At 41.9% G+C, this 24,662-nt stretch overlaps 1 protein-coding gene across 2 annotated transcripts in view; it reads right to left on the bottom strand.

Annotated features, from left to right (window-relative positions):
- Positions 1-2,962: 2,962 nt before the first annotated feature.
- Smim3 (small integral membrane protein 3) overlaps positions 2,963-24,662 on the bottom strand; it is a 51,257-nt gene continuing 29,557 nt past the window's right edge. For both annotated transcript variants that reach the window (XM_008842621.3, XM_008842620.3), the window contains exon 2: positions 2,963-5,368. In XM_008842621.3, coding sequence (XP_008840843.1) covers positions 5,179-5,361 — 183 coding nt within the window. In that variant the 5' untranslated portion in view covers positions 5,362-5,368 and the 3' untranslated portion in view covers positions 2,963-5,178. The remainder of the gene's footprint in view (positions 5,369-24,662) is intronic.

A 24,662-nucleotide genomic window follows, 5' to 3' on the forward strand; every position in this document is an offset into this window, starting at 1 on the left:
TTTAAGATTTCTTTGCTGACAGTTACTGCCATTTGCTAAAAATCACTACAGGAAACAGGTCATGGTCAGTTATCAAACTTTAGATTCTCCCGAGATGAAATGAGTTGACCCTTAGGGTTGGCATGGCACTTCTTCATATTTAAATCAAAAGAGGAGGGGATATTGGGGGCCCCTGCTGTGAAGTAGAAGTCCCTTCACGTCCAGACAGCTCACGCAGCTCGGAATCATGTGCTGAGACTCCTTTCAGCAGAGTACCTGGCATCCTTCCTGACTCCTTTTGAAGTGCCCACCACAAATGCCATAACATAAACATGGCCTCTGGCTTTAGGAATACCATGCTTTCCTGTGATTTTTCAGGTGACAGCAGTCTGGCAGAAACCCACTTCCATATGTAAATACAATGTCTCACAAAGTACCTAACAAAGTATCTATCAGCCAAAGCTTTTACCACTACCCCCATGGTATAAATATCCCAGTCTTTCTCTCAATATCAGAGAGCTGGGTCGCAGAGAGCTGGATCAATAGAGAGCTGGACAGCAAGGAGCTGGAGCAGAGACACTTAATAAAGCTGTAACACAGACTAAGCCGAGTCTTGAGTCTTGTGTCTTACTACCGGCAACCCAGCCTCTCCAGGGGGCGCACTCCTCTGTTACCAACTTGCGGACATCCTAGCTTTCGCCGTCCTCGTGCTCTTCCCGCGTGGTCCAATGGCCAGTGGACCTCACTTCCTGAGGAAAGTACACGGGTGAATTAAGGGCGGGATTCGGCTCGACAACGCTCCAGCAGTGGAGACTTTCAGCACCGGAGCAGCGGAGAAGCCTGCAGACCCGCCGTGCCATTCTGGGAGTGCGCCCAGCGCACGCGCTCACCTATAGGTTGCCCTGAAAAGTAAGCTGGAAAGGCCCACACCAAAATGGGCTCTAACCCATTTTAAGCCTTAACTGACTGCTCCTGGAGGAGTTACTGGGGACAGGGGAGTCTTTGATAGAAAGATGGCTGAGACTTTACAGCAAGAAAGGACAGCATTGTACACACATACTTTTCAATGAGACCTTTCCAGAATGTTCCCTAATGTCTTCCACAGGACTTTTTCTTCAGAAGATAAGCAGGATGGGATGTGGTCATCTGTGAAGCCAGGTTTATGGGTTCACAGTCTTGAATGGTTTTTTTTGTTTGTTTTTTGTTTTGCTTTGGTTTTTTGTCTCTTTGAGACAGAGTCTCCCTGTAGCAGATTCATGGTCTTAATTCTTCCCTGTGCACCCTGTGTCTTCTGAGAGGGGGACACTTAGGGAGCTTGGGCTGAGAGAGAAGGATGATAAGCTGGGCAGGAGAAGGAGAGCTAGGGTTGATGACAACCCTATTTCTCCAGGAACAATTCCAAGTGAGGAGGCAGGAGGCTCTGGAAAGAGGGTGGGAGCTCTATAAGACTCGGGTCCATCCCCAATCTCTGGTACCCCTACGATACCATGGTGGTGGACATAGTTTCCATATCAGTGCATCCACATGGCCCTAGCCCTTATCTTGGGCCTCCTTGCTCATGACTGTGTTGTCTAAGGCCCAGAGGCCTTGACAGGGACATCCTGCTCCTCGTCCCCCTCCTCCACATCCCTGCAGCACTTGCTGCAGCACAGCACTTATAGTCACACACCATGCAGCACACAGGGCAGCATACACAGGAACAGCAGCAGCAGCGCCCCAGGAAGCAGGTGGTTAGTCAGCAGGGAGACAACACTGAATAATTCTCAAAACCTAGCAGTAGGATGGGTTCAAGTTGCCAGTGAAGAAACTTTTGATCTAAAGTTCAGACTAATGAAGGAGGGAAAAAATTAACTACAAGAGAATCAACTTAATGCTCATGATGAATGCATTAGACTTCTATTGCTGCACAATAAATTACAACAAAGTTTTAAAAAGCTTAACAGTAGGAAAACAACTCAACTTTATAAAAGGGGCACAGGTGCCAAACAAGCACAGGATAGCAACATGAGAAATATAAATGAAATGTACTGTCTTCTTATCAAAGGGTTAAATGAGACTAAGAAAGTTCCACATTCTAAAAACACCATCTGGCAAAACTCCCTCCACAGTCAACATTTTCCTAAGATTAAAGTTTTTGCTCAAGATTTCATCCTGTTCTCAAAAGCTACATTTTGCATATCAGCTGCACTGTTTTGAATTAGTCAACAGGGTAAGAATGTGAGGCTGAGCTATGGCCACCGTGAGGCACAGGACCCCTCTGTGTTAGGCCTAAAAACCCAGTGAGACCCCCGCTGAGTGTGCTTGCTTGATGGGTTGAAAGCAGCTTTGCATCCTTCTGAAGAAGTAAAACTTTTTGACTTATGGAAATACTTTGGATTATGTGGTCATTTTCATGAGACCCCAGACACATTTCTAACATCAATGTCAGGGGAATTCAAAGTAAAAGCATGCACACATATTAGAATGGGAAACAGGATACCAAATGTGTTTAAAGACACTTAGCAAGTAGTAGCCTTATTTCATGATGGCAGAAATGCATCACTCTGGAAAATGGTTTGTCGGTCTCTGATACACATTATAAACCACATGAACCAGCACTCCTATTGCTAAGAAAAATAAAACATTATACTCATATAAAACTTTATCAAGTAGCTGGAAAGATGGCCCAGTAGGTAAAAGTGCATCCTATGCATGCCTGAGAATTGGAATTCAAATCCTCATCACCCACAGAAAAATCTGGGCATGGCTACATATGCCTTAACCCCACATTAGGGGGTGGGGAAGGAAAGACAGGCAAATCCTGGGCATTTGCTGGCCAGCCTGCCTAGCCAAAATGGCAAGCAGTTTGGTGAGAGGCCCTGTCTGCAGGCAATAAGGTAGACAGGGACAGAGGAAGACACCTGACTTCCTTCTCTGATCTCCACGTGGCACACACACTCACATATGCACCACATGCACAATTAAAGAAAAACTTCCACACATGAAATGTTTATAGCTGCTTTATTTATGATCGTTTGAAAACAATCCAAATGCAGTATGTAGTGAAATAGACCACGTATTGATACACAGAATGAGTACATCAGAAAGGCAAATGCTCTCAGAGAAGCCAGACTCAAAGACACTTCCACACTTCATGATTTCTTTTATGTAGCATTCTGCAAAAGGCAACACTACAATGGCAGGGATCAGTGGCTCCCAGGAGTCAAGGATAGGGAGGTGACTTTATGAAGAGGAAGAACACACATCCATGAGTGTCTTAGTGTAACATACTGTGCTCTGTACCCTGTCTGTGGTTCCGACTGTGTCCTCTGCTTCCTTCTAGTCCTGTGAACAGCTGTCTATCGAGACCCCTCCACCACAACAGGAACCTCCCTGATAAACCTTTTCTCCTTTTAGTTCTGTAATATATTTTGGCAACAATGAAGCAAAACTAAGTAGTACCCAACTCAAATGTACTAAGAAATTCCTACACCAACTTTCCCAGACCCTTAATTAATTCTCACCTCTTTATTAGAGTTGTTCCTGGAAAAAGTTATTCGTTCTCACGGTCTTGGTGTCCTAACATTCCACTTCCTCCTTAACCCACAAAGGGTTAGGTGTCCTATCACGTGGCCTTTTCGATCTTGCTTTCCCGTTTTTCATCTATGCCCCTTCCACTCCTACGAACCCTTCTCTGGGTTCTAGATTTAGCACCTCACTCAACATAGACTGTGTGGTCTGACCCTGTCCACTTTCATAGTACATAAAACATACTTTATAATCCTCCAAACCACAATACCAGCCATAAAATCCTTCCCAAGGAACAGAAGCAGATGTCCAACTCCATCTTGAGAGATGGGGATGTAGCTCAGTGATGCAGCTGCTGCGTGGCATGTGCAAAGCCTGGGTTTGATCCCCACCACTGACAAAACAAAGCTGAACAGAATCCTTTTATCTAAGTTTTGGTTTTACTAGGTACTCTTCAAAGAAAAACTTCATACATAATCATTGTCATACTTTATTGGAAATTGGTTGCATACATCAATGAAATATGATCAAAGTCAAACAACATTTTGACATAATACTATCTTAATATCTGTGTTATCTTCTTACATAACTTAATAAATCCCAGGATGCTCCCAATTTGGGGTATATAATGAACTTGAATGGTCCAGAAATAATCTCTATATAAATACAAATCATAGCATCTAAAACAATCATCACTGTTTTTACTTAGATTCTAAAGTCCCAGGAATCTCTTAAAATATAAGTACTTTAGATGGCTGCAGTGCTGGTGGGAGGGAGGGAGAGGAATCCATGCAGAACTAGTAGGGCTTGGGCTGTAGCTCAGTGGTAGAATGCTCACCTGGCATTAAAGAGGCCCTAAGTTCAATCTCCAGTGCCACAAAAAAATAATAGCAAAACCATGAAACTAATGACAGCAGCTGGAACAGAAGGACAGTGTCTCTCCTGTGGGGCACACAAGGGAATAAGGGCTGAAAAGCTGGGCAGGAAACTCAGCCACCCTGCATTTCCAACACTACTTGAGTGTCAACACTGAAAGAGACATGACACTCAGGACAGAAAGAAACTCATCAGCTCAGTTCTTTTGGCACTGTAAAATAATGGCAAGGCATTCCTCGGGATTACACAGTAGCAGAGACTCTGGCACAGACAATGTTCTGGAAATTTCTACTCATCTCTCTCCTCCTGCCACATTCAGCTCTCTACCCCTAATTGAGAAAAGTGGAGGGAGGCTCATGTCACAGAAAACAACTTTGAGTCGATGAAGATGGGTGCATTGTGCATGGCTTGATGCGAGGAGCACTGGCTAAGGCTGCTCTGTCCCTAGTCTCCCTCACCGTCATTAAAGCCATCACCAGTGGGGTCTTTGGTTCTTTAAAGCTTCTTATCACTTGATATAACACCTGTTTGTCTGTGGTGGCTTCCACACTCATAAACAGCTTTCACCTCCACTAAGTCATGTGGTTCTCAAAACCCTATGAGGTAGGAGGGCAGGGATCATGACTCCTGGTTGAAAATTAAGGAACCTGGTGCTCATAGAGTTAGATCCCTCAACCAAATCCACACAGTTGCTCAGTCACAGAATCAAAACTAAAACCCAGGTCCAACCCACTGAGTCTTTCCCACTGTTTTTCTGAAAACAGGCTGGAGGGGGGGCTCATGGCCCTATCCCATGCCAGCCTTCCTGGGAGGTTCTCAGGCAGCCCCATTGAGAACCGGATGAGTCCGCATTCTATAGATAATGACTGCAGTGGCTGGACACAGCAACAAGGAGGTCATGATGACAATGGTGGCCAGGATGATGAGGACAATGGCCCAGATGTCCAGGATGTGCTTGGGAAGCATGACATCCACAGGGGATTGGCTGGTGGCATCCATGTTGGTTCTGGAATGGACAGAAAAGGAAAGTCAATTCTGTATTCTCTCCCTGCCTCCCTACTTGGAAGGAACTCTCCAAGAATTAGACTTGTTTGTGATCATTAAAGGTAACGATAGTGACTTTATTTGCTGGGGGCCTCCTATTACCACACTTACACAAAGCACTTTAAAAATTACTTTTATTACTTTATTAACTGCATGTCTATGTCTGTGCCTCTCTCTCTCACACACTCTCTCTCTCCCTCCCTCCCTCCCTCCCTCCCTCTCTCTCTCTCTCTTTCTCTGTGTGTGTACTACCTGAGAGTGTCCAACAGGAACCAGAAGACATCAGATCCCCTGGAGTTGGAGTTATAGGCAGCTGTAAGTTACCCACTCCATGTGCTGGTAACAGAACTCTGGTCCTCTACGTGAGTGACAAGTGCTTTTATCCACTGAACCATCTCTCTAGGCCCTTGTGCAAGTCACTTTATTAAGTCAGTCTATCCCCACCAACTCCATGAAGAGACTGCAATAGCCATCCGTTTTGTTTCTTAGTCTTTACCTTCAGCTATCCCCGTTTTGCAAAGAGTCAAAACCTTAAAAAATGCTGCTATCATTAATTTGAGGAAGTGAACCCTGACAGATGGAACCTCCATGCTTGCTTGTTAAGCTGCCAGTCTGCTCCCCTGGTCTATAAAAATGAGAGCTCACTGCTTTTTAATCTATGCCCCAATGCCTATTGTTTTTAGTGGGGTGGGGGCACTTTCATGTGTAGAAGCACACATGCACATGTATACTGTGTGTGCACAGGCCATAGGACAACTTGGATGTCAATCCTCAGGTGCCGTCCATTTTTCTAGGGGTATTTTTAAAAACAGATGTCTAGGGGCTGGAGAGATGACTCAGTGGTTAAGAGCACTGACTCTTCTTGCAGAGGACCTGGGTTTGATTCCCAGCACCCACATGGCGACTACAAACCATCCTTAACTCCAGTTCCAGAGGAATCTGAAGCCCTCTTCTGACCTCTGTGGCACTGCATGACATGGGTGCACTCACATACAAGCAGGCAATACACTCATACACACAAAATAAAAATAATAAATACTTTAAAAAATAGATATCTATATTTTTATTGGGCAGGGAGTAAAACAGAAAGCAGACCTATTCTGGGCCCTGTGGCAGCTTCTTGTTCCACAGGGTTAAAGAAGACTTTGAGGAAATAAAAGTTGTTTGGGAAAATCCGGTTTGCCCTGCATGTTGGGATGGGTAGGAAGGGGAGGGAGTAGAAAGAAGCCAGAAGACCTTTGATGTGGTCTAGATCAAAGGCTAGATCAAAGGCAAGTTCTTTCCAGGTGTTTACCAACTAGTTCTACTCTCTTGAACACCAGGGTGTCATCTCCTCTTCAGGGAACCTCTAATAATTCTCATTGCTTCTGTTCCCATTTCTCAAGCCCACACGACATCATTTGATTTTGTTGCCTTGAAATTCCATTTTATGATGCTGCTTCTGTAAGACTATAATAAATAAAAAGTTTTATCATTTAAAAAAAAAATGCTGCTGGGCATGGTGGTGCATACCTTTAATCCCAGCACTCGGGAGGCAGAGGCAGGTGGATCTCTGTGAATTCAAGGCCAACCTGGTGTACATAGTGAGTTCCAGGACAGCTGGGGCTACAGGGAGACCCTGACTCAAAAGACCGGAAAAAAAAAAAAAGGTCTATGGAAATGAACAGAGAGTTCTTAAAGGAAGAAATACAAATGGCCAATAAATATTTTTTAAAGTGGTCAACATCTTTGGCATTAGAGAAATGAAAATTAAAACTAGTCTGAGGTTCAATCTCACCCCAGTCAGACTGGCCATCATCAAGAAAACACGTGGGAACAAATACTGATAAGGATGTGGGGAATGGGACCCCTGATTCACTGTTGGTGAGTATAAACTCTTGTAGCCACAATGGAAACCAATCTGGAGGCTTCTCAAAAAACTAAACATAGAACTACCATATGAAACAGAGGGAAAACTCCCAAAGTCCTTCCATGAAGCCAACATCACTCTAATACCAAAACCAGGTAAAGATACAACCAAAAAAGAAAACTATAAACCCATATCCTTAATGAATATAGATGCAAAAATTCTCAGCAAAATACTTGCAAATCATATACAGTTGTACATCAAAAAAATCATTCACCATGATTAAGTAGACTTTATTCCAGAGATGCAGGGATGGTTCAATATACATTAAGTTAATAAACATCATAAATCATATAAATGGACTCAAAGACAACCACATAGTCATCTCAATAGATGCAGAAAAGGCTTTCGACAAAATTCAGCATGCATTCATGATAAAAGTTCTAAAGGGAATTGGACTAGAAGGAGCATACCTCAACATAATTAAAGCTATATACAACAAACCCACAGCCAACATAATTCTAAATGAAAGAAAACTGAAAGTATTCCCATTAAAATCAGGAACCAGACAAGGATGGCCACTGTCTCCACTCCTTTTCAACATAGTGTTTAAAACTCCTGCTAGAGCAATAAAACAGGAAAAGGAAATTAAAGGAGTACTAATTGGAAAAGAAGAGGTCAGATTATCCCTTTTGGCAGATAATATGACACTATGCCTAAGAGTTGCCAAAAATTCCACCAGAAAACTCCTAGAACTGATCAACACTTTCAATAAACTAGCAAGTTACAAAATTAATCTACAAAAATCAGTAGCCTTTCTATATACCAATAACAAACAATCAGAGAAAGAGTATAGGGAAATGCTCCCATTCACGACAGCCTCAAAAACAACAACAACAAAAATTGGAATAAACCTGATATCAAAGATCTCTACAATGAAAATTTTAAAGCTTAAAAGAAAGAGATTGAGGAAGATACCAGAAGATGGAAGGACCTCCCATGCTCATGGATTGGAAGAATTAATATTGTGAAAAATGACCATCCTACCAAAAGGAATATAGAGATTTAGTGCAATCCCACTAAAATCCCCAAGACATACTTCACAGAATTAGAAAAAAAAAATCCTTAAATTTGTATGGAAGCACAAAAGATCCCAGATAGCCAAAGCAACCCTGAGCACAATGAGCAATGCTGGGGGGATTACTATACCAGATCTCAAAGTATACTTACTACAGAGTATACTACATAAAAACAGTGTGGTACTGGCACAAAAGTAGACACATATCAATGGAACATCACTAAAGATCCAAACCTGAGTCATGCAATTTCAGCCACCCGATATTTGACAAAGGTGCCAAGAACACACAATGGAGGAAAGACAGCATCTTCAACAAATGGTGCTGGCGAAACTGGATCTCCACCTTTAGAAGAATGAAACTAGATCCTTATCTTTCATCTTGCACAAAAATCAACTTCAAATGGATCAAAGACCTCAATGTGAAACTGGAAACTCTGAAACTATTAGAAGAAAATATTGGCAGTAACCTACAAGATATAGGTGTAGGAAAGAGCTTTCTAAATCGAACACCAGTTGTTCAGGAATTAAGATCAACACCAAACAAGTGGGACCTCATTAAACTAAAAAGCTTCTGCACAGCAAAAAAGAAATCAAGAGAGTGAAGAGAAAACCCACAGAGTAGGAAAAAGTCTTCACCAGTGACACATCTGACAGAGGTTTAACATCCAGAATATTTAAAGAACTCAAAAAACAAAGAATCAAGAAAACAAATGACCTAATTAAAATATGGGCTAAAGATCTAGACAAAGAGTTCTCAAAGGAAGAAATAAAGATGGCTAAGAAACATCTTAAAAAGTGTTCAACATTGTTAGTAATTAGGGAAATGCAAATTAAAACCACCTTAAGATTTCACCTTACCGCAGTCAGATTAGCTAAAATCAAGAGAACAAATGATACCAAATGCTGGCAAGGATGTGGCGAAAGTGGAATGTTCCCTTACTGCTGGTGGGATTGCAAACTCATGCAACCCCTATGGAAAGCTGGGAGAATTCATAAAAAACTAAAAACAAACTTGCCATATGACCCAGTTATACCACTCCTTGGCATATATCCAAAGGGCTCATCTTATTGCAGAGACACTTGTACAACCATGTTTGTTGTTGCGCTTCTCACAATAACTAAGAGATGGAAGCAACCTAAGTTCCCCTCAACTGACGAGTGGTTATTGAAAATGTGGTACATTTACACAACGGAGTTCTACTCAGGGTAAAGAAATGAAATAATGAAGTTTGCAGGTAAATGGATGGATCTAGAATGTTATACTAAGTGAAGTAACACAGACTAAGAAAAATAAAAGACATATGTTCTCCCTCATTTGTGGATCCTAGCACCAAATCCTTATAAGTGAGTGCATATCCTGATGTAACTGCAGGAACTAGGAAAATGGAAGGAAACCGGGGAGGCAAAGGGAAAGAAGGAACCCAAGAAAGAAGAAATGAAGGAGACAGGCGTTACTAAGGGAGAAATGTGTAAAAAGGGGGGAGTTAACAGGGAAGAGGAGAAGGGGGCTATACAAGGAACTATGGAAGTAAACAGGAAGAAGGAACTCAAAAGAGGTGGGACCATAGCATACAAAAATTATCAAGGGAGAAATGGGGAAAATGGGGACACTTTAAATGGGAAGTGCAGAGAGGGAGGATAAAACAAGGAGAGAAAGAAGAGACATAAATAGGCCCTAGCTAATATTTAAAAAAAAAGAGGGAATCATATTAGTCCAAAAACTGACTGAAAATTATACATAAAATATCCCTACATGAGTCCGTGAATATAGCTGAAGACTACATAACAAGAAACAGTGACAGACAGGAGAAACCTTCCTTTGAGTTCTTTTGCCAAGAGTCTCCCAAAATTACACAGGCTATTGCCACAGTCCTTGATTGCCCCCAGAACTTGATGGTAAGACCCTATTGCTGAAGACTGGACATACTCCGAACTCTGGATTTGGAGCAATGGAGCTGGAACTGACCTGGAAGCCACCTCTCCTTGAAGACTAGCTCTCATAACTTTGGAGAGCACTATGCAAGCTGGTAAGGGAGAACATCAATCAGTGATCCACCCTAGCTTCGAGGCCTAAAAACCGTATCATTGACCAGCACAGCAAATGACACTGGTGCAATAGTAGCACTTTTATCTTGGGGATAATCAACAGCTACCTGATAGGGCTTAAAGCCCACTCAATGGGAGGAAACTCATGTCTGGTACTGTTAACCTAGCTAAATACACAAAGCTGGAGATATCACAGATCTTAGAGAAAACCCCAAAGCTCTCATAGCCCTAGACTATAAAATTTCTTACTATGTGCAAAATATGGAACCTTACATTGACAGACAAGTATCCCAGTCACCACCCATCAAAGTAGCTTCTTTCTGACAGAGATTATTACAGAGTTACATCAATGGTCACACACACAGAGTCTTTGTGAATTGCCCAAGCCTAAGTGGCACATCTAGGAAGCAACCTCTATGCCTAAGACTCATGGAACACAGAACAAGGGATGAAGAGAACACTAATGCATCTTTCAGTTCTCATCAATGAAGCTCCCCCATGCAACAGAGGGTCAGGAAAACAAAAGGCCACAAATGGCCAAAACACAGAGAATAAGAGTCTGCAGAGTGTGGGTCCTTGGACAGGACTCCTAATATGGAGGTCCACCCACCCAGGGTTCAGCGACCATTGGAGGAGAGGGGCCAGAAAAAATTGTAAGAGCCAGGGAGGGGGTGCATCACCATACGGAAATAGTCCTTTTGGCACCTGGAACCCTTCTCATACAAAACTACTGCAATGATGTCAGCATGCACAAGACCCATTCAAAGTTAGGCAGGCAAAACCCAGCATAGAATTGTGGAAATGAACCACAAGCCCCAGTCTTAGGTGAAGAATTATCGGCAGCTGTTGACAGCTAGGTGAGGAAGAGCTGATCTTCTTAAAGCGAGAGACTCTAGATAGACTGACTAAAACCAGGTGGAATAACTTGCACTGAGGGACATCTGGGGACACTTTTACATAATGGGCCTTAATACAAATGACAGAATGCATGAACTCCAGTGAGGAGGGGGTGAGCTATGGGAGGGTGCCAAAGGAGAAGGGGGTATAAAGATGATTTTATGTATGAAATACACAAAAATTCAATAAAAAAAAAAGAAAAGAAAAAAAACTACCATATGATCCAGCTATACCACTCCTGGGCATATACCCAAAGGACTCCACATTCTACCACAGAGACACTTGAACATCCATGATTATTGCTGTCCTATTTGCAAGGAAATGGAGTTTTCCTAGACTCCCATAAACTGATGAATGGATCCTGAAAATGTGGTACACATGCACAGTAGAACCTGATTCAAATAAAAATATGAAATCTTCAGGAAAATGGATGAAAGTGGAGAATACATCAAGTGGGGTGACTGAGGCTCAGAAAGCAAACACTGCATGTTCTCTCTCTCAGATGGAGATTCTAGCTTCTAATTATTGTAAGTGTGTGTTTGTGTGGAAGTTAAGTGTATAGAGAAGCCAGGAAACTAGAAAGGCATCTATGGAAAGGGGGAAAGAAGCTTTAAGCGGGGAGGGGAGGGCAGTAGAGTACACGTGACAGCAAGTAGAAGGCGAATACTTGGAGTGGAAATGTTTAAGCAGGGAGAGGGCAGGGAGATAGGACAGAGCAGGGGATTAGGGAGAGAGCCAATTAAAGGTCAAACTAAACATATACAAAAGAGTCAAACTTGGTAAGCTAATTAAAAATAAAATTTTAAACAGTGTGAATAGGAGGATAAAGCTGCTCCCAGAAGCCACTGTGGAAAGAAAAAATACTACAGAACCTAGAGCACCCCTGATTTTCCCTCCAGTGAGCTGACTGTGGCACCCCAGGTCACCTCACTGCATAACTTGGGACCGAAGATGCAGCACATTCTCTGCCCAGAGTGTATGAGGCTGGAGCAGTCTCCTACAGTTCCATCTAAATCTATCATCTATAATTCTAGGACCCCAGGTCCCAGCCAAACTCCCAGCTCCAGTCATTCCTCTCCTTACCTAATCGTCAGCTTTTCTTTCCTAACACTTTTGGCTCAATGCCCACTCTTACCACTCTAAGATATCAATCATCACATCCAATATTAGTGGAGTAATCAATGTACACATAAAAGCATGTTTCTGTGTTATCTACTATAGCAACGGATACACTAAAAAGTGTTCACTAATAACAAAATAAAGTAAGGAAAACCCACGTCATGTTTTAGATATAGGTTGGGTGTATCCTCCAAGGGTGTGTGTTTTATTTTAATCCCCACTGAGAGATATTAAGAAGGTGGGAAATTAATCCAACTATGGTATGTTTTGAAGTAGGGCCTCTGAAAGCTGGGCATGTTAGCAAATATCTGTAATCTCAGTACTTGGGAGGCTGATGTGGGAAGATCTTAAGTTTGAGGCCAGTGTGAGCTAAACAGAAACACTGTCAGAAAGAAGGGGGAGAAAAGGAGAATAAGAAGAATCTGACATTGGTGAGCTCCAAAATAGATTTTTAAAGACAGGCTCTCGTGTAGTCCAAGCAGGCCTGAATTCACCATGTAGCTAAGGATGGCCATGAACTTTGGATCCTCTAGCCTCTACTTCCTGAATTCTGGGATCAAAGGTGTGCACCATTACACCTAATTCATGCAGTGCTGGAGCTCAAACCCAGGGTGTCATTATGCTAGACAAACACTGTGCTGGATAGCTTTTGTGTCAACTTGACACACCTGGGTTGAGGGAGCCTCAATCGGGAAATTGCCTCTATCGGACTGGCCTGTGGCCATGTCTGAAGGGCATCTTCTTGATGAGTGATGTGGGAGGGCCCAGCCCACTGTGGGTGGTGCCACCCCTGGGCAGGTGGGCCTGTGTTGCATAAGAAAGCAGGCTGAGCAGGGGCCAGGGGAGCAAGCCAGTAAGCAGTGTTCCTCCATGGCCTGTGCTCCAGCTCCTGCCTCCAGGTTCCTGCCCTGAGTTCCTACCTTGGGCTCCCTGATGAACTGCATGCGACCTGGGAGATGTAAGACAAATAAACCCTTTCCTCCCTAAGTTGGTACTGGTCAGAGTATTTTGTCACAGCAATGAAGAACAAACTAAGACAAACACCCAGCCAACTCAGCCCCTCCAAAATAGTCTAAGTAAAAAAAAGAATACATAAGGTGCAGGATAGTGTGTGCAAAATGATTTCTTCAGTTTAGACTTCGTAAATTAAGAAGACAGACAAGTTAAGATATAAATAACCATGGGAAATATTTGCTGAGTATAGTCCATGCCAAGAAAGGGTTAATAGTGGCTATCTTCTGGCAGAGCTGCACCAGAGACACAGGCTTTTGTTTTTCACTCTTCACGCTATTAAGTCATTTGAAGTTTCTATATACGTGCAGGTATTGTGATCTCTTTATCTCAACTGAACAGAGGGAAAATCAGGATTGGAGGAGAGGTGCTTTGTAGTTTTTTTTTTTTTAAATAACTACATACATGATTTTTAAATAAAATTAAGATATGCGACTAGATAAAGGGTCACCCAATTTTATAAATCATGGAAAGTAAGAATCATCTGGGGATAGAACAAAAATCACTGCTTTCTGGGCCTAGGAAAGATGGGTAGGCACAGCTTGTCCCAATACCTGGTGATATGCACCCCTGGATTCAGCAGTCTCCAACGTCTCTCAGACTCTTTCCAGCACTAAGATTTGGAAACTGATGTCTGCATGTTCTCTAGTCAGGCTTCTCAAATTTAATGATGGAGTAAAAACCACAGGCCTGTCAGGCTGGGGCCTTCAGGGACGGAAGAGGAACAGGCTGGCCTTGACTCAGCCATGGAGATAGAGTCACTTTCTCCAAAGTCTAAGACACAGAGGCATGAATCACAGGAGAAGCAGCATGTTCAAGAGACATGGGGGCGGGAGAAATCCCTCTGTGGTCTCCTGATTGCATCAACAGCTAGCCTGTCATAGGCCAGAGGAACTCCATAAGAGCCCTTCCAGTAAATGCATTAACATCAAACAGTCTCTGGAACTTCAAATGCCAGGAATACGTAATCTCCCTGAATGCTTTTCATAAGCAAAACCTGTCATTTACAGGAAAGGAGGCTTCAGGGCTCATCTGCAATCAGAAATCATGGACTAGGAAAGCCAGAGTCAGTCCTGTTTCACAGATGGTATGAAATAAGGAGTCTTTAGCACTTTTACTACTATCCCTTCTCAAATAATCATTCAATTGCACATTCTGAACATTTCCCTGCTTCTATAAAACTGAGCACTACATGAGTAGGTAAGCACTTCCTATAACCTATATCCAAGACGGTGCACACACTACTCTTATACATATGAAATTGTGGGTATGTCTTGTCTATGTGTGCAGACATGAGGACATGTGCATGTGGTATATGTAGAGAGGGTGCTTGAGCCTGTGTGCGCTTGTAAATGTCAAAGGTCCACATCAGGTGTCTTCTTCTATTGCTCTTCACCTTATTTTTTGAAGCAAGGTCTCTCACTAAACCTGATTTGTTATCTTTGCTAGACTGGCTAGCCAGCAAGCCCCTGGATCCTCCTGTCTCCACCCCCTTGCACTGGGGTACAGGCATGCAATACCATACCCAGCCTTTTTTATGCGGGTACTGGGGAATCTGAACTCAAGTCCTTATACTTGTGTGACAAGTATGTTACTCGCTGAACCATCTCCCCAGCCCAAATGAAACTGTTTACAAATCCAAAGTATGGGCAGCAGATGTAGCACATTTGGTACAGTGCTTGCCTAGCATACACAAAGCTTTGTTTGATTCCCAAGCACAGCATATATTGGGCATGGAGGAGAGTGCCCTCTTAGCACTAGGGAGATAGAGGCAGGAGGATCAAAAGCTCAAGGTCATTCTCAACTACTAATGAGTTCAAAGCCAGGCTGGGTTATAAGCAAAACAAAAAGAAATAAAGGAAACAAACAAAAAAGTGTGAAAACATCAAGGTAAAAGCTTTAGCAGAAATATAGAGAGAAGGATGGGGACTTGTGTTTCTATCCACTCAGCAGGACTGAATAAATATCCCTGAGCCCCTAAGCACTAGAGTTCACATATATGATTCAAATTTTAAAAAATATTAAAACAAAACACAAATTTTACATGATCTGAAATAAATATCTTTCTTCCAACTCAAAAAAAAAAGTCTCCATGTTTTCCCAGAGCTGTTCCTGAACCACTGTTAGAGGTCCAAGGCAGGTTTGTGTGTGGTCAGGGGCCAGGGAGCTCTGTCATCCTGTTTCACTCCAGGAAGCTAGGTCACCCTGCTTCACTCTTCTCTGTCTCCAAGCAAATGTCCTTCAACAAGCTATTCCTCCCCATGTAGCTTGGGTTCCAGATATGAAGAAAAAAAATTCCATCCCTCAAATAAGAACTGAAGAAATCACATGACATCTTTAATTGCATGATGGAAAAAAACTTGCTTGAAGAAAAGCAGGACGGTAAGCTTCTGCCAGCTAACTTGTTTGATCTCATGGGGCACCTAGGCTCCTTATCACTACAAAAAGTGTGTATCTTGACACATCTAATGAATAGCTATAGATCAATTTCCTTATCATTTACTTCACAAATAGTTCATTGTTTCTGATTAATGGGTCATGTTGAAATTTAGCCCAAACCATTCATGCCATAAATTTAAACCTATCATTGATAAGAGCCTGGGGTTTCTATGACTACAGGCAGTAAAACAGCAGAGTCTGACTCATTTTGAACTAGCAGAGTTTATCTATTTACCTCATGAATAAGTAATAAACATCTGCATACATTTCATACATGCATGCCTAAGAAATGGCATTAACAGCCAGGAATGGTGGCACATGCCTGCAATCCTTACACTCAGAAAATGGAGTTAAAAGAATCAGAAGTTCAAAGTCGTTCTCTACATAGTGAATTCAAGGGTAGTCTAGGATTCATGAAACCCTGTCCCCCCAAAACAAAAGAGGGTGAAGCAGGCAAGCACAGGGAATAGCTTAGCAAATGGGAACTCCACTTGGTTCAGGTTACGCACACATCTTTCCTAGTAACACACTTGGAAAACTGAGACCCTTATCTGCATTTACTGTGCACACACACCCCTTGCCGAAAAATGCACTCAGCAATCCATTAGCAACTGAGGACTCCCATCTGTATGGAGCTACATACACAGCGAATGATGGAGTAAGTTTCTCCTCCCTCAACAACCACCGAACTTGGACAAATTCTGTTCAAAAGTAGTCCACATCCAGGTAAAGGGGCAGAAGGGGTGATCCAGCCTGCACAAGGGTGCTTGTGCAGTAAGTCAAACCGTGTCCTCTAACTGAACTTTTAGGGAAGAACCACCTATTTACCATCTTAAGCCTATGTATAATTATCTAAACATATGATTAAAATCAGATGCATTATGGGAAGAGACATGCACAGTAAAGAAATGGTAGAACTTAATCTGTCAAAGTACAGAAACGCTTGCATTACACCCCTTAGAAACCAAACTCCTCCTCTTGAACCCCATAAAAGGAAGCTCCAAACAATTATCTGGGTCCTTGGTATCCTCACTCATATGAGCACTCTGTCACTCTTGACAGTGTCTCTGACCTGTTCTATCACTTTAGTTTGAATGAAGTCCCCAGAAACTTTTGCAAATCTGCATTCCCCTTTATTTCAATTCTTTGAATAAGAGGCCAAAGACCTAGAAATGCCTGTCTTAGACTCTCACTACCATTAATAAGGGAGTTGAAGAGGTGGCTCAGTAGGTAAGAGTGCTTGCTGAACAAGTATTCGGACAGGAATCTGGATCCCAGCACCCACATAAAAAGCCAGGCAGTGCCTAAACCCCAGTGCTGTGAGGGACAGTGACAGCTGCTAGGCACAATCCTAGCTCCAGATTCAATGAGAGACCCTGACACAAGGAAATAAGACTGAGAGTGATACGACAGGATGCCAGTCATCCTCCTCTGGCCTCCATGCATGCGCACAGGCATGCATGCCCAAACATATGCATGCACATACAGCACACACACATACAAAGGCATACACACTAACACACAAAAAGAAGAGAGAAGCAGTTTACCCCATTTAGTGGAAAAGGCAATGTCTTGGTTTGCTTTTTGTTGCTATGATAAAATACTGACCAACAGCAACTTAAGAGAGAAAAAGGGTTTATTTCACCTTACAGCTTACAGTCCATCAGCCAAGGCAGGAGGAACTCAAGGCAGGAACTTGAAGCAGAGACCAGGAAGGACTCTGCTTACTAGCTTGCTTCCCCTGGCTTGCTCAGCTACCTTTCTGATACAGCCCAGGCCCACTTGCCTCAGTACAGCACTACCCACAGTGGGCTGGGCCCACCTACATCAATAAGAAAATTCCCCCACAGACATGGCCAATCTGATGAAGTAAATTCCGCGGGTGAGGTTCCCTCTTCCCAGATGACTCTAGTTTATGTCAAGATGACAAAAACTAACCAGTATAGTCAATAATCCCAAAATGACTAATGAATTTTTATCCATTTAACAAGACTGAGTGTAAGGGTACATTTTTAAAAGGTGTCATTTCTCCAGAGGTGTAAAAAAATGTTCTTTGTTCAAAGTTGAAAAATATGTCCTCTCTGTTGAGTGCTCTGTTTGACCTACCTCAAGGGAAAATCACACTAGCTGATTCGGAAACATTAATTTTCACTTCCAGAACAATTTTATTAAGCAACTGTTTTTAGCAAAAGACAGGATCGGTACACCAATTGTCATATAGCAATACCATCATAACAAGTTTTCTAGTTACAAGAAAAATGATCTAATTCTCATAAATTAGAATTTCTCATACGTCCGTAGTTTAAGAAAAACTAGATTTGGGGCTGGAGAGATGGCTCAGTGGTTAAGAACACTGACTGTTCTTGCAGAAGACCTGGGTTCAAATCCCAGTACCCACATGGCAGCTAACAACTATCCGTAACTCCAGTTCCAGGGGATCCAACAGCCTCTCTGTCCTCCGTGGGCATTGCACGACACAGTGCACTTACCTACATGCAGGCAATACACATACACATAAAATAAAAAAAAAATTCTTTTTTTAAAAAAACTAGATTCAAGGTAACAAGATTATGCTACCTATTTAGCTTTTAGCTATGAGATTCCTTAGCTAGCAACTGCTTCCTCTCTGGCAGGAAAGTACTGTAATTCTATCCCAAATATCCATACATATATCCATTTGTCACGTACTTGTTATAAGCAAGATGCAGTCATTGGGGCTGGTGAGATGGCTCAGAGGGAAAAGTCACTTGCTGCTGGGCCTGGCAACCTGAGTTTGATCTCTAGGACCTACATGGTGGGAAGAGCCAATTCATCTCTCTATGCTTCCGGACTATGGAGCCAGTGTGACCTATAACAGGCATCTCGAGTTCCTGCACTAATAAAGAAATGAAGGAAAGAACTAAAGACTGGGGACACACACAAACACACACACACACACACACACAGTTTTAAAAATGCTGTCTTTGGAATAGCTGTTATGTACTCACTATGACTCTTTACTGTCAAGGATCATACAAAGTTGCACTTGCTTAACAAACTGAAATTTGTTTACAAATTTTTTAACCAATTTACAGTATTTATATTTGCTAGCAAATACAAATATTAAGTTTCATCCAGCCTTGTCCCACACACTGACATTAACATTTCACAGTAATCTGTATGGGATATATTCTTTTCCTGCTGTGGAAACTAGAGCTGAGAAAAGTCAGCCAGCCAGGAGCCATAAGGCTCAAAGACTGGATTCAAACTCAGGTTTCTGGATCCTGTACTCTCCACTGCATAGCCATTCTCAGGTCCACACAGACCTGGGTGCAGGAGCGCGGGGTATGCCAGCCCCATACTCCCCACTACAGCCGCCCCAGGCCCACAAAGACCCGAGTATAGGAGCATGGGCTATGCCAGTCCCACAGTCCTCTTCTCATCCAGGGCAGAGTCTTAGTGTTCTGGCCAAAAGCCTTTCCAGATTTAGAGAATTAAGAAGAGACACGCAATCTAAAAATATTAGGATTTCCAACTCTGACAATGGCAAACAAAACAACTGTACTAGTCATTTTTCTAAACACAACTAGAAAGGCAGGTAGGAAAAATCTCCTTGAAGGCATAAAGAACTAACAAAATGAGAATTACCAGAAGATGATCTGGGAGAGAGCAGAAGTCCAAGGAGGTGAGCTTGGCATAAACAGATGGAGCCCAGGACTGCCAACACAGATGGGGAAGTGGGTCCTATACTTAGAGCTGGGAACACCACACCCTTAGCAATAGGAGTGACCTGGTCATACAACAGGCCTTCCGGAAACCACAGCCAGCTTTGAATTATCACAGTTCCTAAAATCAAATTCATATGATTCCAGATTTAAGCAGATGCTTAGAAGGAGCAAATCACACATCGTCTCTGGAGGCAATAACACCAAGTATGACATGCTTCAATTTGTCTTTGTAGTGCAATGTCCAGTACATAACCAAAATAACAAGGTAAAATGTAAAAATGACAGCACAGCAAAAACAAAATTATCAAAATAACAGAAAGTAAACAGCTAGGCCAGGGATGGTCATGCACAGCTATAACCTCAGCACTTGGGAGACAAAAGCAGGAGGATCACGTAATCAAGATCTTCTTTATTGACATAATGAGTTCCAGGCCAGCCTGGGCTACATGAGGTTACAGACACAGAAACACTACTCATTTTTATGTTTAGAAAAAATAAATCCAATATTGTAAATTTTGACCAAGAACTTGAAATGTAAGAAAATACCAGATTTTTTTTTTGAAAGAATGAAATCAAAATACTAGAACAAAATTCCAACATGATTGGGGTAGAGAGATGGTTCCGCCATTAAGCACACTTGCTGTTCTTCCAGAGGACTCAGGTTCGATTCCCAGCACACACATGGCAGCTAACCACCACCCATAATTCCAGTTCCAGGGGATCTGACGCCTTCTCCTGGCCTCATCGGGCTTTGCATGACATGGGTGCACTTACATAAATGCAGCCAAAACATTCATGCACATAAAATTTAAAAAAAATCATGTTTTAAAATTTCAACATGACGAACTGGTTGCAGTCATGGCACTTTCATCTTGGGGGTAATCAATAGTTGTCTAATTGGACTTAAGGCCTAATCAATGGGAGGGAACTCATATATGGTACTGTAAACAGCCAAATACACATGTCCGGAGAAGTCAGAGATCCTAGAGAACCTACTTCTGTCACATCCCTAGACCAACATAATTTCTTACTTCTAAATATATATCCTTATATTCACAGATATGCGTACCTCTCACCACTCATCAAAGAAGCTTCATTTTGCCAGAGATGGAGACTATTACAAAGTTCCACAACAGATCAAAGAATAAGTGTCTGTGAAGTACCCAGCTCTAAGTAACACATCCACTATGCAACCTCTACACTTAAGGCTCTGGAAACATAGTGGAATAAGCAGTAGAAAGAATATCTCTCAGTTCTTACAGTGAGCTTCCTCATACAACAGATGGTGATGAACCCAGGAAATCACAACTGGCCAAAGTGCAGAGAATAAAAGACAACAGAGTGCATGTTTCTGTGTAGGACACCTATATCAAGACTCTCCACCCAAGGCCTAGGGAGCATTGCAGAAGAGGGGATAGAAAGACTGTGGATGACCAGAAGGAAACAGTTTTCCAGGCAGCTCGGCAGTTACTCATATGAACTCATAGCAATGGTGACAGCATGTACAAGACCTGCATACGCTCGAGCCAGTCAAAATTCCAGCATAGAAGTGGGGAAGTGGGGAAGAAGCTTCAACCTTAGCTGAGGAACTATTGGCGACCACTAACTTCTTGGAGAGAAAGAGTTGATTTTCTTTAAGGGTGTGACACTAGATAAGTTAACCAGGTACCAGTGGATGAACCCACACCAAAGGACATTTGAGGACAAAAACATGACTAGATAGGCCATAGTGTATATAACAGAGTACATAAAATCCCATTGGGGGGGCTATAAAAGGGGTGCAGATGGGGAGGGGGTCTAAATGTGATCAGAATATATTGTATAAAATTCGCAGAAATTCATTAAAACTTTTTTCAACATGAAGGATTAGCAGCACACTAGGCACAGCTGAAGAAAGGATTAGTATACAATACCTCGGAAAAAATATTTCAAATGAAGTAAAGCAAAACAACAGGATGAACAACCAACAAACTCAGTAAAGGACTTAGAGGAAACAGTGACAAGACACAATATATATGTAATTAGAACCACAGGGGGAGGACAATGGGATGGAAACAAAATTGGAATTAAATAGTGAGAATTTTCCAAAGCTGAGGAAAAATAGTTCTCAAACCAAAGCCCAAGAGAACCCCATGAATATAAATAAAACAAACACATAATTGGGTACATGATAACAAATTTGCTAAAGTTCAAAAATAAAGAAAAATAGTTGCTCATAGTGGCCCTTGCCTTTAATACCAGGGAGGCAGAGGCGGGCAGATCTCTATGAGAGCAAGGCCAGTCTGGTCAACTCGGGAATTCTAAGCCAGCAGAGGCTACAGGGAGACCCTGTATCAAAAAGAGAGAAAAAAGGAAAGAGAAGACAAGCTATGTTCAAATGAGAAACAATTAGATTGATAGCCAAATTTTTAACAGAAACAACAAACTTTTAAAACAGAATGATATCTTTAAATAGGTGAAAGGAAATAATTGCTAATAATTATGGTGAAGCAAGATATTTCCAGACAAAAATACAGAAACAAAATATTCAACAGCAATAGCAAACAGCAAAAGTCAAGGTAATATAATTTAATTTTTCCTGACAGTCTGGGAAAGGCAAAACCAAAGAACAACATTAGACCTTGTTAAATCAAGGATAGATGTCATCTTCAGAGAAGCCATTAAGGCAAATAACGAAAGAGTACATTTTCCAGAGAGAAAGAAAAGAAAGCAGGAAAGCGACTTAGAACAGATGAGTCAAACAGAACAGAGAAAGGCAACCGGTATAAGTCCAAGATGAGAAAGATTACCATCATATATAATAACAAAAATAAAATGTATGCTAAAAAACAAAGGTTGAAAGTTAAAGATGCAAACAAAACACCACACAACTGAATTATGCAAGCTACAGAGACATCTTACTATCAGGCAGAGTCGGCACTTAGGAAAAAAGCAGGACAACAAATACCTTAAGGTAAAGGATTTTTTAAATTTTTATGTACATAATGTCAGACTCTAAGGAGAAAACGACAAAGTCAGTATTACACTGGAACATTACAACACAGCTCTCTCAAACAATGAAACAAAAAAAAAATTAATCATCTATGGACCCAGATTCTTAAATTAATGGTTTTCTACAAACTGTGATTTCAAACAGGAAAACAGGCTGGGGTACAGCTCAGCTGTAGTGTTTGCCTTGCCTATGTGGGACCTGGGTTTCATTCCGAGCACAGAAAGGGAGGGAAGGGATGGAAGGGAAGACGAGAAGTTGAAGAGAAAGAAAGGAGAGGAGAGAAAAAATAACTGAAAAGCTAGCTAGAAAAGAAAGCCTAATATATACAACTATAAATAAGATGTTGCTATTAAGTAACTGCAGCGTAGAGCACTCCAAAAGGGTCTCCATGAATTCTGTCCCCTAGTACCCCAGTCACATGGCAATATAATCTAAGATTCCGTCAGTATCACTGCATGTGGGCAGTTCCCCCCTTTGGCTTCAGGTCCACATGCAAACAAAACCAATGAAGGTAATAAACAGAAAAACCTTGAAGCTATTCATTCTCATTTAGGTAAAGCTGTAGACAGCTTAGGACTAATAAAAAGATTATAAAAAGATAAAAACAAAATTAAAAATAATAAAATTTAAAATTTTATTAAAAATAAAAAGATTATCTTCAGAAGAACTGACTCAGTCCTAACTCCTAACACCATGAATTCTATAGCAGAGGGTCACCTAAGACAGTTTAAAATCTTGATCTATTAAAACTAAGATAATAAATATGTTATGTTCTACCACTAAGTCTATGATAATTTGTTATGCATCAGTGGAAAACCAAGATAACACCATATCCTATCAGATTTGTTCCCCAGAGATTAAATGAATGGTGTTCTAGAAAGCTACATAGAATTCAGATACCACACTTTAAAACATACAAGCTACCATCCATTTTACAAATGACAGCCAAAGAAAGGAAACATGACAGGCTTGGTGGTGCACGCCTACAATCCCAGCACTCAGGAGGCAGAAGCAGGAGGAGCACTGCAAGTTCAAGGCCAGTCTGTTCTACATAGCAAGTTCAGAGTTAGCCAGGGTTACACACTGAGACCCTGTCTCAAAACAACAAAAAACAAAGGAAATGAAAAGAAGTAAAAAGGACATGACTTGCCCAGAGTCACAGACAGCTTAGTAAAACGGAGGGAACTCAGACATCCCAATTTCCAGTATTGTTTTTAATTCTGGCACCTTTTCAAAGATGGGAGCTGTAGATCTCAAGAGAGAAGCCTGCTGCAGAATGTGACGGTAAAGTAAACTGAGGTAAACAATGACAGCCAGGCAGGTTTCTTAGCCATGCTTTTTGGCTATGTGAAAACATGTGGGGCTACCTGAGGCACAGAGTCCTCACAACTTCACAAAAAGATGGCAGGAAGGTGGTTCTCCAGTAAGGAATACTGTAAGTAAGGACCCAAAGAAAAGACACAGTGAAAGATTCCACCAGGGAGTTAAGAGGCAGGCAAGTCCACAAGTACAGAAAATAAGGTCCCAGGAGAAGAACAGCAAACACAGCATTACCTGGGTTGCAGCTCTGGCCCAGGACTGATCTTGCTCAGCACAGGCCTGTCTGCATCTCCTACACAGAACATCCCCTCTACTCAATCGTAGATTCTAAATAAACACTGCTTACATCAACAAAACCACAAGATCTTACATTCTGATGAGGCCCTGGGAACTCTTCTTACAAATGTGGGGAATACTTAAAAACAAGAGGGACCATAGAAAGATCCTTATCTTTACAGTCACAAACTGTAAACCAGACTCTGAGCCAGTCATCCTGTGTTTATGTGTGGGTCTACCACTTTCTGGCTAAGGAGCCTTGACTAAGTAACTCAAACCTCCTCATGCGTCTATTTACTAAGCTGAAAAGAAAACCAAATATGGGAAAATGATCTCTGCCTCAGGTTTAGGATTATCTGAGATAACCACACACAGCACATAACAGTGTTCTGACATGGTAAGTTCTCTACAAATATTAATTCTTATTACGGTTGGAAATTCCTGGCTGTAGGAATTCACTAACATGAGCAAACATACTCCCCTCCTTCAGCTAGACTTTGATAGTCTCCCAGACTTGGAACGTAT

This window comes from Nannospalax galili, unplaced genomic scaffold (assembly GCF_000622305.1).
Source record: "Nannospalax galili isolate Female #2095 unplaced genomic scaffold, S.galili_v1.0 scaffold1640, whole genome shotgun sequence".
Lineage (NCBI taxonomy): Eukaryota > Metazoa > Chordata > Mammalia > Rodentia > Spalacidae > Nannospalax > Nannospalax galili.